Source organism: Watersipora subatra, chromosome 10, assembly GCF_963576615.1.
Source record: "Watersipora subatra chromosome 10, tzWatSuba1.1, whole genome shotgun sequence".
NCBI classification, from domain to species: Eukaryota; Metazoa; Bryozoa; class Gymnolaemata; order Cheilostomatida; family Watersiporidae; genus Watersipora; species Watersipora subatra.
In genome coordinates, this window is record NC_088717.1 from 56,014,224 (window position 1) to 56,027,077 (window position 12,854).

The window sequence follows — 12,854 nt, forward strand, 5'->3', positions numbered from 1 at the left end:
AAAAATACATTACCTACCGGTGCTAAGGTTGTACTTGAAGACGTATGGTTACTCACTGCGGGGTATCCGTTGGTAGGAGAGAGCAGGCCAAGTGCTTAAGTGTCCCATTTAGTAGGTATTAGTCACCACATTCGTCTGCGCTGTGCTGCCGCCGTCGTGATAGAGGTTGAGCAGAAGTCGTGACAGCAGCGCATTGTCGTTTCGTCGCATGAGGCACACTCTTGCTCGTTTCTAGATAAATTACACCCTCCAAGAATTGATTCATAGTTAATACAGACAGTCTGGTTTTTTGGCTAATAGGCAATCATGCAGTAGCCGCCCGCGAGTGACAAGGGTGCCAGGGCTAAGCATGCTAATTAATGATACCGATAGGATAGGAGAAGGCGCTGCCTGTATGAATTAGGAGAGGCAGCCAGAGGGTATAAAGTTTGAGCTACTATTGATTCTCTGGCAGAGGTTGAATCGGTGAGACTTGCTGAAGCACAGCAGCGCTGCCAAAGCTATTCCCTGTCTCATATGGAGTAGCAATATTTAAACACCGCAAATGACATTTTCTACAAAATAATATACCGTATTGTTCCATTGATCTCTTTATATATAGCCTTTTTTATTATGACCAGTGATTAATTTTATTGCAGCGATTGCTTTACTAGTAACAAAGGGTGCCAACTGTATTATTGCACGCGCATTGCTTGTATCTAGAAGTATTTACACATATATTTATTCTTGTTAACTGCTTCTTTCCTTCTTATGAACTAGGGAATAGCTGTGACCTAGAGGTCTAGACCACCTGACCTTCAAAAACGGGTTGGGGCTGAGTTTAAGATTATAAGAGTTTAGACAATGACGTCATCGCTGGTTAGACCTAGCGGCGGAAATGCCACGCCTCCAATTGATAACATATTACTGAGACACTAACTTTCACCTTTCAAAAACGCTACTTCAAAAAGTAGCTAAGGTTACTTAACCATCACAATTTTACTTCTCCAATTTTTACTTTGTTGGTGATTCCCATTGTAGTATTGTCAATAACACTGAATCATTTTATGTGCTGTTTATTTATCTTGTCAGCATACCTTCCCTATGCAAATGATTCATTGTTTACTACTCCATGATGTCGCCTTACTATTTATAAATACTTCCCGTTATACCACCATCGATATATAGGTGCTGCTCTGTGTTTGATAAAATATAGTTATTCCTACCACCAGACCAACATACTAAGCTCTGCAAATATGGTAATTAATACCTATAACACGAGTTTAACACCCATATATTAGAAGTTTTCCTTTCCTAGATGTTTAAAAAAAAACTTCAAAATTTATACCAAATAATTGGTAAAATCCGGTTTTTGAATAATAACTAATTTTTTAATTATTAATAAAGTTTAAACTTCTTTGTTAGCTTAGACTAATATAAAGTCCTCCAGTCAATATTTATTGTTAGCACTAGTTCTAAGCTTCAAAAAGTGTAAAGAAAGTTCAGCTCAATGCAAGTGTATGTAAATTTTCTGAACGTATGCCGCCACCGGAAGTGAGGCTTTATATAAAACGATGTTTACACGATTGTCTATACTCTTCTATGTTCTACTCAGGTTGGGGGTTCAATTCTCAAATAAGGTCACTGGTGGTGACACGACTGGCATCCAACCTTAAAGGTTGACTTGCAACAAAATTCACAGTACAGTTATTTGATATCAAAAGATTCACCATGTCTTACTTTGTTGTGTTGTAGGTGTTAAATATGTGGGACTGTGATTTCAAGCTCTTAAAAGCTCAAAAATGAACAGTTAATCGCAGCCACACGAGACCGCCGTAGTTTGGATTCTCTTTCCAAAACGGCTCAAATATGACGTAGTTGTGGGAGATGGTCTGTTTACACTTTCATGCAACCTTATTCGTCGAAATGTTTTCACAAATATACTTTACGCATTCAATAAAACCATGTCTATTGTTCTTACGCGTCTGTTTTATCGTCATTGTAATGCTGTCACTTCTAGCATTGATATCTTATAACTTACTGTAAAAATTTGTTTAATTTTTTAGCCTTAGCTTGAAGGAGTCCATATCATTGTCTGATAATCATGACGAGCCTGTTGGTCACCTGTGATAATCGAAAAGTGCTGCAAAAATTATTTGCGAAGTATTGGGTCACATGATCAGATTACGACTTGCCGATTAGACCAAACTGAAACAAAAATGTAAAGTAGCGAGTATCTATATGTGATACGGGGTCTTCAGTAAAACCCGAAGTGTTTGTCATAAACTAGTGTTACGATAAGTTTTATATTGAGCTTTTTATTGGCCTTTCTATTCACGTGAGAACATCACATGACAAGACAATAAATAAATTTCATGACTACGTCAGATAAATAAAGAGATTCCAATCTACGACGGCTTTTCGTTTTTGAGCTTTTAAGAGCTTGTAATCACATTTCCACATATTTGGCACCTACAACACAACAGAGTAAGACATGGTGAATCTTTTGATACCAAATAACTGTAATGTGAATTTTGTTGCATGTCAATCTTTAAATGCCTCCTTGCAACTGGACATGTCTCCAGTCATGAAGGTTCTTTTGCCACTGGGCTTAGACATGTCTAGTGTTCAGCATTATTTGCACAATAATGCTCTTAAAAAACATACACAGCCCCTGCTTGCAGTGAGCTAAACAGATGGCATACTCGATGTTCGAGGGATTGCTCAAAAATTCCCTCTATATTTCAAAGCACCCGCCTTTTAAATAGAGGGTGCCTTTTAAATAGAGGGAATATAATTTTGAAGACAAGTAATGTTTACTGCAGTTTTAGTTGCACCTTGATAACAAGTTAGGTATCTTCTCTTAAAATGGTGTGATATCATTGTTATCCATGTATTTACCAACGTTGCAATAATTGCTTTTTGTTCAGCATTTTTCTCACAATAAGTAATGATGGTAAAATAATAATAATAATGCAGATAAAATGACAAATACCGACTAATGTTATGACTAGGTGGCTCACTATCTATACTCAACTGACTGGAAATCGGACTCATTTTCACTGTCATTTTAGTTTTAACAAAAACACTTTAAGATAGCCTAATATTTGTCACAAAAACAATAATTATTGGTGCATCTTTATCAAATATAATTTTTCAATTATGCATTACTAACTTGATTCCATTATTGTAAGTAATGTTGTAATACCATTGCAATAATTAATTGTTTACACATCTGTTAACTTTTCTACTACTCTAATCGAATGTGCTCGCTTTTTACAAAAACTTGAAGAACCATTTTAACTGCTCTACAAATATAACAACTTTAAATTAAAAAGAAATTGAGTTATTCTCACCATTTATATATGAAGTATTATATATAAATAAAGTATTATATATAAATAAAGTGTTATATATACAGCAACATAAGTGTGTAGTTGACGGCATTTTGCCACACCATCACCTCATGGAGGGCCGGCGGGTAAATCTGAATTTTGTTTTGCTGCAAATCGAATACAAGAAAATCTCGTAGAAAATTTGTAAAATTCTTATGTCCCCTTTCTTTAATGCCAGAATAACTATTTGTGGTCTGAATTTTTTAGGTGGAATTTGACAGCTGTTAAATACCAGAAATGTGACAGTGCACGATTTGTAGCCTCTGTACTATATGTCTGTATGACTAGAGATGTGTTGCAGGTGATTTAGTAGTGAAAGTAGGTGGACCCGTGTACAGGATTGGAGTAGGAGGTGGAGCTGCTAGCTCTATACAGGTTTGTGATTTATTTGTCAAACTGTAGGCATGTTCAGACATCTTATCCATTAGCATTGTCTCTATGTATGTACGTGTATGTCTGTGTGTCTATTATGTGTTGACATATTTACTTAGTCATTGTGCGCTGGCGTACTACAGAAAGTGAGTATCCTTTAATAGCTATATAGTGTAGTGGGTCAGTTGTTTTATTAATATATTTCCATTGGATACTAAGGCTTTTTTCAAAAAGTCAGCGATTGCTGCCATTTTTACCATAGCTGGCAGCATAGTATAGCAATGTTATTTACAATGTATATGACTTGAATGAAGAAAATAAAGATGTATGTGGTGCGATCATATCTGTACAGATATGTGATCATATCTGTACAGATTGTTATCTTTAGCCATTAAAACTCAGATGTTCAGTATTTAACCTACATAATCATTCAAAAATGTAATTTTACTGCTGTGGGGTTTATATATCTGAACTCAGGACAAAATAAGGATTAATTTAATATATAATTTATGGCTATTGACTACATTCACAATGAGTAATAATGTTGTAGGTGAGAATTTTAGCTTTTCAACAAAGGGTCCAGTTTATTTCGTACACTGTCGTATGTCAGTATCGGGTAAGCCTGCCTCTGGGTATCCATTGAGGAGATTAATATAACATAGAAGTGTTATGGCTTGTATTTATCTTAAGGAGTGTTTTAAGGGTCAGTTTGTAACCTGAATTCTTGAGTATCACTCAATGTCTTGCAATTACACATTACACTATGGTGTAACCCATAAACTAGGCTAGAATCCTGGACAATCATTCAATGCGTATAGATTTTCTATTGACTTGTTCCATTAAGTAATACGGGAAGACAGAGTGCAAAATAGGAGAACATTTAGTTGTCATTTTTATGTAATAAGTCTACGGTATTCTTACTCAAAAGAAAGTTGTGGAGTTTCTGATACATGTTCGTCAACTAGTGGGTCTACTCAAACATGATACAGCTTCTGGTCAGAGTAGAAAATGGGTGTTGCAATTTATGGGTAGCCACGATAACTCTATGGATTGGCATAAAAATGGTATTGTTGTAGGCATGTGGTTACATAGAGATCTAGTGTTTCACTTCATGCTGTATTTATAGGGCTGCATAGACACTTGTGGAATGTTCTAGGTGCAAGGTGATAATGTGTCAGAGCTGGATTTGGGGGCTGTGCAACGAGGGGATGCAGAAATGGAGCAGAAAATGAATAGGGTTATTCGAGCATGCATCGAGTGCAGAGAGAAAAACCCCATTCTCAGCATACATGATCAAGGGGCAGGGGGTAATGGTAGGTTTGCTATCACAATACCCCATTCTCAGCATACATGATCAAGGGGCAGGTGGTAATGGTAGGTTTGCTATCACAATACCCCATTCTCAGCATACATGATCAAGGGGCAGGTGGTAATGGTAGGTTTGCTATCACAATACCCCATTCTCAGCATACATGATCAAGGGGCAGGTGGTAATGGTAGGTTTGCTATCACAATTGGACAAGTGAACTCACATTTTCTTATTCCGAAATCTCTAGATTCTATGAAGTTTGCTAATTGCTGATTAGGTTAAGTGGCTAAGAGGTAGAGGCTAGAGTTTAGGTTAGAGGCTACCTCTAAGGCTAAAGTTCAGAAATAGTGCGTGGCAGGTTTGTAGGTAATAACAGAGACATCTTTGGGACTTGAGGCCGAATGTTTCACTATATAATAACATAAATATAATAAATATATATAAATAAGCGAATGTAGTGGTTTGGATTTTTATAGCGATTTTTACACTATACAAATATTTAGCATTAGATAGCCCTATGTTGGATCTAGTGGTTTTTGGCATTGATGTTTTGTCTAGTGTTCTTTATGGCGCTAACCCTTCGACCTCATGCAAATATATATATTAATATTATTGCAATGCATGGATTTAATTAGATTAAGAAAGTATTGAAACATTTATTTTGACAATAATGCAATCTACAATACAGTATTTAGTATCCGATCGTCAGTAAATTTGGTGATATCGTCGATGGGTAATGAGGATGATGGGCCAGTAGTAGGGCAATAATAGGGGCTGGGGCAAAATAATTTAGAGCTAATAGTTTGTGCTAAAAGACCAGTGGCCAAGAACCGGAGCCAAATCCATCTATTCCACTATGGTGGTCTTGATTTATTCAGCCCTAGATAACCATGGGATATGCACATTATATGCTTTTTTTGTGCATAACTACATGTTTAGGTGCTGTACAGTCAGGCCTCGCTATACAGGATTGTGCATGAGATATGAGGTATTCCTTGGTTATTTCTACATATTATTTTAGAATTTTTTGGCGGATATCATGATTTTTAGGCTATTGGGGTATTATGGCCCAGCAACTTGACTGCATATTTTACTGGTTATGGTATTTAAAGTTGTTTATATGCCATTGATGGCATTGAAGTGTTCATCTTTCTATTTTCTCATGTCTATATAAACTGCCTGAGGTTTTCATGCAATATAAGCATTGAGATTTATCACAACTTGATTTGAAATTCTGCTGAGATCATCTTGGACTTGTGCTCAGATATTAGGAAAATGTTTAGAATCTAGATTAAAGATATTCTTAAAAACCTATAAATACAAGAAAATTATTGTAGTATTTTCTTTATTGTAGTTATACCATTCTTTATAGTATTATAGTATCTATATAGTATTTCTTTTCTACAATAAAATTTTACAGAATTAGATTAATGTTCATTTTTCCCATAAATTGCATAAATGTAATGTCTCCATCACTCTTTTCCTTACCCAGGAAATGTTCTCAAGGAAATATCTGATCCTGAAGGCGCTAAGATACATTGCGATGGTTTCTCTCTCGGTGACCCAACAATCAGCGTCCTTGAACTGTGGGGCGCTGAATATCAGGTGATTTTGTGTAGCTTGCAAATCTAAAGATATGCCTTCTTCTGAGGGTGTCTTAAAGCCATCTTATGTGTTTTAAGATAGAAGTTTCTTAAATGTGTTTGTGTTGTTTCATGCGGTCTTATTATAAATCAATAGAAAAGGAACTATCGTTAAATTTGAATGCAAGTCTTGAAGAATACTTAAAATAAATGCCTTCGTCAATATTGGTTTATATGAATTTAACTTCCCTCAGCATTTTTGATTAATATCTAGTTAATATATGAATTAACTGTCCATATCAGGCAGCATAAGACTAAAGACTAATTTTTGAAAGCGCTCTAATTTCTCTTTATCAGTTTTCGATGTCGAGGGATATCAGCTTGAGCGGTAATTTAAAAATGGAACTTCGAGCAGTTTAAAAATGAGTTTGTATAGCTAGCCATTAGCGTCATGGCGTCACTTATAAACCAGACTTTATCTTCCTGTCTAACAAGTTTTTTGTCTAGCAATTTATTCAAGGCTATAGATTTCTGAATTGTACTTGAGGTAGAAACTTCTTAAATCCTCTCCGAATCATGTCCGTTTTCATAGCGAAAGTTGAGTATGAACTGTTACTAGCCGCTCTTCTCATTCACTAAGTTGGTGTAAGCGCTCTTACAGCGCTTCTTGACTGGACACCTGCCAACACTTATCAATTAATCCCTTTTTGTCAGTCTAAATTGTTGCTGACAGCTCAAGGTTGTTGACCTGATTTCATCACGCATTTACTACAAACAACTCTTAAAAATAAGCTCTTTCCCTGTTTGTGTTCCTTTAGCTTTTATCCTAATTGAACTATTGTCATTAGATGTATGACTTCTTAAGCCTCATCACTTTCCCATTAGGAATGCTTGTTGTTGTAAACACAGTCCATGGTAAGACAACTCCTTACATTGATTTATACTTCCTTATCAAATAGCTCAGCAATATATTTATATTTAAATAAACAAGTTAATACAGAGTAGCGGGTAATAAGTTAGTAACTACACAGTTTAGTGATTGCTGTGCTGTGTAATAGTATATGTATAACTGGTGACTAGTGAAGGGTACGGTGGAATGTAACGTAAGACGGGGTGTTATCTTTACAACAACAAAAATTTAAATTGTAGCTTACAGTATATCAGTATCAAACTTTTTATTTAAAGGTTTATTCTTTTTATTCCATTGTGGATGTAACTCCAAAGCTCTTTAGCTTTATTTTTAAAAACATTTATGGAAATTGCTTTCTCTTTTAAGACATTTATAGAGCTAAACAGTTCCCAAATTGTCAATGCTATTGATATGATCCATCAGCAAAGTTGGTACAGTCATACATCTGTAAACTATTTTAGTCATATATTGCATGACTTGGATAGAACAAATTTATTACTGAGGATAGTGTCTGTATGATATGGATAAATATATTAAAAAGTAATAAAGTGATGAAAAAATATTACGAAAGTGAAATAGCAATTAGTACATTCAGCAGTTGAGCAGCCTCACCTTACTCCGTCCGTAGTAAGGCTTATGCTGAGAGTATGGAGAGTTATCTTCTCTTCTTAGAAAATTTTGTATCGGCCGCCATTAGTTATTGTTCATGGTTGTCATCATAGCTGCACATGTATAATTTGTTTTGAGTATTCACCAAATCAACCGATGGGTTTGGACTTGCTTTCTCTTTGTATGAGCAGATAATTACTGTATATTTCTTCTTTATGAAGAGAACATTCCGCTTCGTCATTAGATTCTGTTCTGCCAAGCAATAACTGCTGACCATTTCTAGGAGAGCAATGCTTTGCTCATCAAACCTGCTGACAGACCACTAGTAGAGCGAGTTGCTAACAGAGAAAAATGTCCAGTCAGTTTTGTTGGTGAAATCACTGGCAATAAAAAGGTTGGTATGTTCGGCCTGCTCTGTATTTTCATGAGTTGAGTATTTGTTGCTGCGACTGAGTGTAGAGTCATTGGCAATTATGTACACTTATGTATTTTAGGCAAGCAGTTAAGGTAAGAGGCACGTTTGCTTGTTACATCTTCCAGCCAGTTGTAGGCCGCTCTTGTGCGCTGCCTGTGGCTTGAGTTATACACGTTTAAAAACTTGCTTCCAGGCTGCTCACTTGCTTAGATTAACACTTTGATAGAAGTTATTCATAGCCAATTTAGTAATTCTTTCAATCCTTTTTGCACTTCATTGCTAAGTGATGATCATCTGCTATGTTGCCATGACAACTCTAAACTGATTGTATTGGTTGATAACCTACTGGTTATTTTTCATTATTTTGCATATATATGTGATATATTTATGTGATATACATATATATATATCGCATATATACGTGATATGTATGTCACATATACATACATATATCACATAAATAACTAAAGTGTTGGAATAGGTTATAGTTACTTGTTTTTTCCATGATATTTCAATCTGGAGTCATGACAGGTCTGTTTCGTGCTTCTGCACTCTTCGGGTCACCCACCAATGCAGCTTCACCACTTCTGCACCCAAAGTCATCCAAAGAGAGCAGAAGCACAAAACGTACCTGTCATGGCACCAGAGTGAAATATCAACCTGGAAAAAGATAACTATAAACTATTTCAACACTCTAGTTATTTATAACACTCCACACCTTTCAGAGAGTAGAGTGCTGTTAGTAGATGGCCTTACTTTTGTAAATCTATTAAATATCACATATACTGTAAAACTTCTATTTGAATGCCATGGCGTTCTATTTTTCAATCGTCACCCCATAGTGGCAGTCAAATAGAGGATGGGGTTGTGTTTTTCAAATACTTCGTCAGAGTTTTGGAAAGATAAATTTAACCCTTTTATGGACAAAGGGATATTGCCTATGTTTTGCACTCTCCTTCGGGCGGAGTGACATTAACCCTTTTAGATACAAGAAATCTGCTAACTTCCTTCTAACTTGTAGATCTCTTAATAAATATGCATTGGGAAGTCGAAAAATATCTCTACCTGTTAATATTCATTGCTTGCTATTAGCCTGTGATGATATTATAGCCTGTATTCTGCTGTGCAATTTATGACAGCTTTCAATTTTTTTTCTGTTCTAACTTTGAAGGTATATTTTTTATTTTATAAATATATTTAATAATTTTGCAAATAAACTCATTGCGCTCATTAATGCTTGCTACAATTTTCAGCCAAAGCGGACTTTCTATGTGCAATAGAAGAGGAGTTATGTCTAAAATTTTAGACATTTTATCTGAAGAGTGTAATACTTATTGTACCACATGAAACTATTAGTAATAAAATGTTTAACTTATAGAGTGAAGTTCCACTTATACATATTATTTATATATACATATATATGTATATATATATACTTATACATACATATATGATATATATATATCATATATATATCATATATATATATATCATATATATATCATATATATATATATATATATATATATATCATATATATATCATATATATGTATATATCAGTAGGCAGGCCTACTGCTAATAGCACTCTACTCTCTAAAACGTATGGAGTGTTATAGCTAGCTAGAGTGTTGGAACAGGTTAACTGAACATCTTTCTCTAACTTGATGTTTCTCTCATGAGTGACTCCAGAAAAGAATATCAAGCCAAAAAAATATAGGTACAGCTAACCTATTCCACCACTAGTGATTTATACATACATAAGTATATATACAAAAATGTATATATACAAAAATATAAATATATATATGCACATAAATACAAAAATATGTACATACAAAAAAATGTATATATATAATGTAGGTATGTTACAATTCTTTAGTGTAGTTTAGCTTAAAGATCCCACTTTGAAACAACTGCTTGGAGTTGTCAGGTGCTTATGTAAAATAACCAATCTCACCAGAATTCACAGCTAGTATTTTTGTTGAGTGTCTGTACTTTTAGGTTGAAATAGTTTGTAGAATGCTAACATTCCTTCAAGTCAATGAGATTTCTTGTATTTGTGACAATCATCTTAGCCACCTTACTCCATCTGATTTTTTTCTCACGGATTAACAGTTTGGTGAACTTGGATGTTGACTGCGATATTAATGAAGGTGTTAACTTGGATGTTAATGGAGGTATTAACTTGCATGTTAACTTGGATGTTAATGGGACTGTTAATTTGGGTGTTAACTTTGATGTTAATGCAGGTGCTAACTGGTTTGTTTTCAGATTCAGTTAACTCCATTTGGCCACCTAGATGATGTCTCCCAGGACGGTAGTGAGGCTTTGAAGAAGAAAACACCTATTCTTCCCGTTGACCTTCAGCTTGATCTTGTGCTCGGAGACATGCCAAAAAAGGTAGTTTGCTTCCTCAAGCAGTTCCCTGCTGTAAAACTGTCCCTACCTCGGTTGTTATATTGGCATATGCTGATAGACGGTAATGTTAACCTTGAGAGGTTTTGTTAATAGTTCTCAGGTGTTTTTAGGTTTTTAAAATGAGACGAATCACTCCATTAGCAAATCCCTTTGTTCTACCTCCGGAACAAACATTTAGAAATATGCTGGAAGCCGTTCTGAGAATGCCTTCTGTTGCTAGCAAGCGTTTTCTTACCAATAAGGTGGGTGGATCAGACAGGCTTGTATTGCTTTATTGTTGTGTCTATGGTTTAGTTTTTCCTCAGCTCGTTCCTTCTGTCTCTCCTGGACACGACTGATGTTTGCAGGTAGACAGGTCAGTAACCGGACTCATAGCGCAGCAGCAGTGCGTCGGGCCACTACACACGCCCCTCGCCGACGTGGCCGTAACATCTATTTCTTACTGGGATACAAAAGGCGCTGCTACTGCAATCGGAGAACAGCCAATCAAAATGCTAGTATCAGCTGAGTGCGGGGCTAGGATGTCTGTTGGAGAATCTCTCACAAACCTCTCGTTTGCCCTCATCTCTCACCTCAAAGTGAGTAGCATCTGTAATATATCCATGGACACACAATTCCTGTAATATATCCACGGACACACAACTCCCAATATCTGTGCCTAGGTGCCTAATAGAGACTAACAGACTCCTCTATCAAGTGCCCCTTACTTATTAGGGATTTTCAAGTGTAAGTTACTTAGTCTATCATCTGCATTGTCATCATCGCTGTTGTCGTCGTGACTAAAGTTTTCTTTTTTTACAGTTTGTCTTTTCTACCATTATTGTCAAAGCTGCCGTTTTTTATGGCTACCTTTGCTGTCATGGTTACCTTTGTTGCCATGGCAACTCATGTCATCATGGGTATATTTGCTAAAAGGCCTACCAATTTGGCAAGCCAAACTTTCCATGGTTTCCTTTTAGTGATGTCTACTTCAAATCATTTTGGAGTGGCCGTAGTTTAACTTTTTACAATTTTTCCTTTCGTTTTTTAAACAGGATGTTAAGTGCAGTGCCAACTGGATGTGGCCAGGCAAGTTGGAGGGAGAAGGGCCACTTATGTATGACGCCTGCCGCGCTATGTGTGAGGTCATGAAGCAACTAGGCATAGGCATTGATGGCGGTGGGTCAGAGCTATCATCACTAGATCATTTGTTTTTATGAAGTAGTTTTCATTTTTGTGGATGCAAGCCGGTAAAAGATCATCAGAGAGCAGTATTTAATAAGTATAAGTTCAAGCCGTAAACTTTACAACATACAGTCGCTGACTCGGGTTTATTACACACATACATGTAATGTATTATTTGTATAATTGGTAGTTTACAGTATTTAGTACAGCAGACGTTTCTACACTGTAAATGTTCTGAGAATGTTTGCGTTATTAGGTTTTTACGTTATACAAACAGTAAAATGTATGTATATTGCACTATCATGCCAACCTAGCCCCTTTGGCCATTCAAATAAGAAAAGAAAACATAACTACATGTATTTAATTTAATGACTGTACAGTAACTGGTATTGTTGGTTTGTATCGACAACTTTTGTCTTTTTGCCTATCACTTTCACTTGGTTTAGGGTTGATGATTACAGTGATCTTGTGTCAATGGGGAGCACACACCTTCAATGTCAATCTAAATTGATTTTTTTTCTAGACAGATAATTAAAAAGTAAAAAATATTATACCTGTCTAAAGTAACGGGAAAAATACTCACTATAGTAAGAGCGATGTCCGTCCATCTGTTTGTCTGAAGCCAAAAATTGGGATAGAGGATTGCATTCAACAAGACTCCAACTTGTGACATTCAGCTTGGTAGACCGACACTATCA

At 35.8% G+C, this 12,854-nt stretch overlaps 1 protein-coding gene across 1 annotated transcript in view; it reads left to right on the top strand.

Annotated features, from left to right (window-relative positions):
• The window catches only part of LOC137405635 (phosphoribosylformylglycinamidine synthase-like), a 114,523-nt gene that overhangs the window by 92,263 nt on the left and 9,406 nt on the right, over nt 1-12,854 (top strand). Inside the window, exons 12-19 of the mRNA XM_068091959.1 lie at nt 3,676-3,749; nt 4,903-5,059; nt 6,548-6,660; nt 8,441-8,551; nt 10,846-10,974; nt 11,103-11,234; nt 11,340-11,570; nt 12,027-12,150. Coding sequence (XP_067948060.1) covers nt 3,676-3,749; nt 4,903-5,059; nt 6,548-6,660; nt 8,441-8,551; nt 10,846-10,974; nt 11,103-11,234; nt 11,340-11,570; nt 12,027-12,150 — 1,071 coding nt within the window. The remainder of the gene's footprint in view (nt 1-3,675; nt 3,750-4,902; nt 5,060-6,547; nt 6,661-8,440; nt 8,552-10,845; nt 10,975-11,102; nt 11,235-11,339; nt 11,571-12,026; nt 12,151-12,854) is intronic.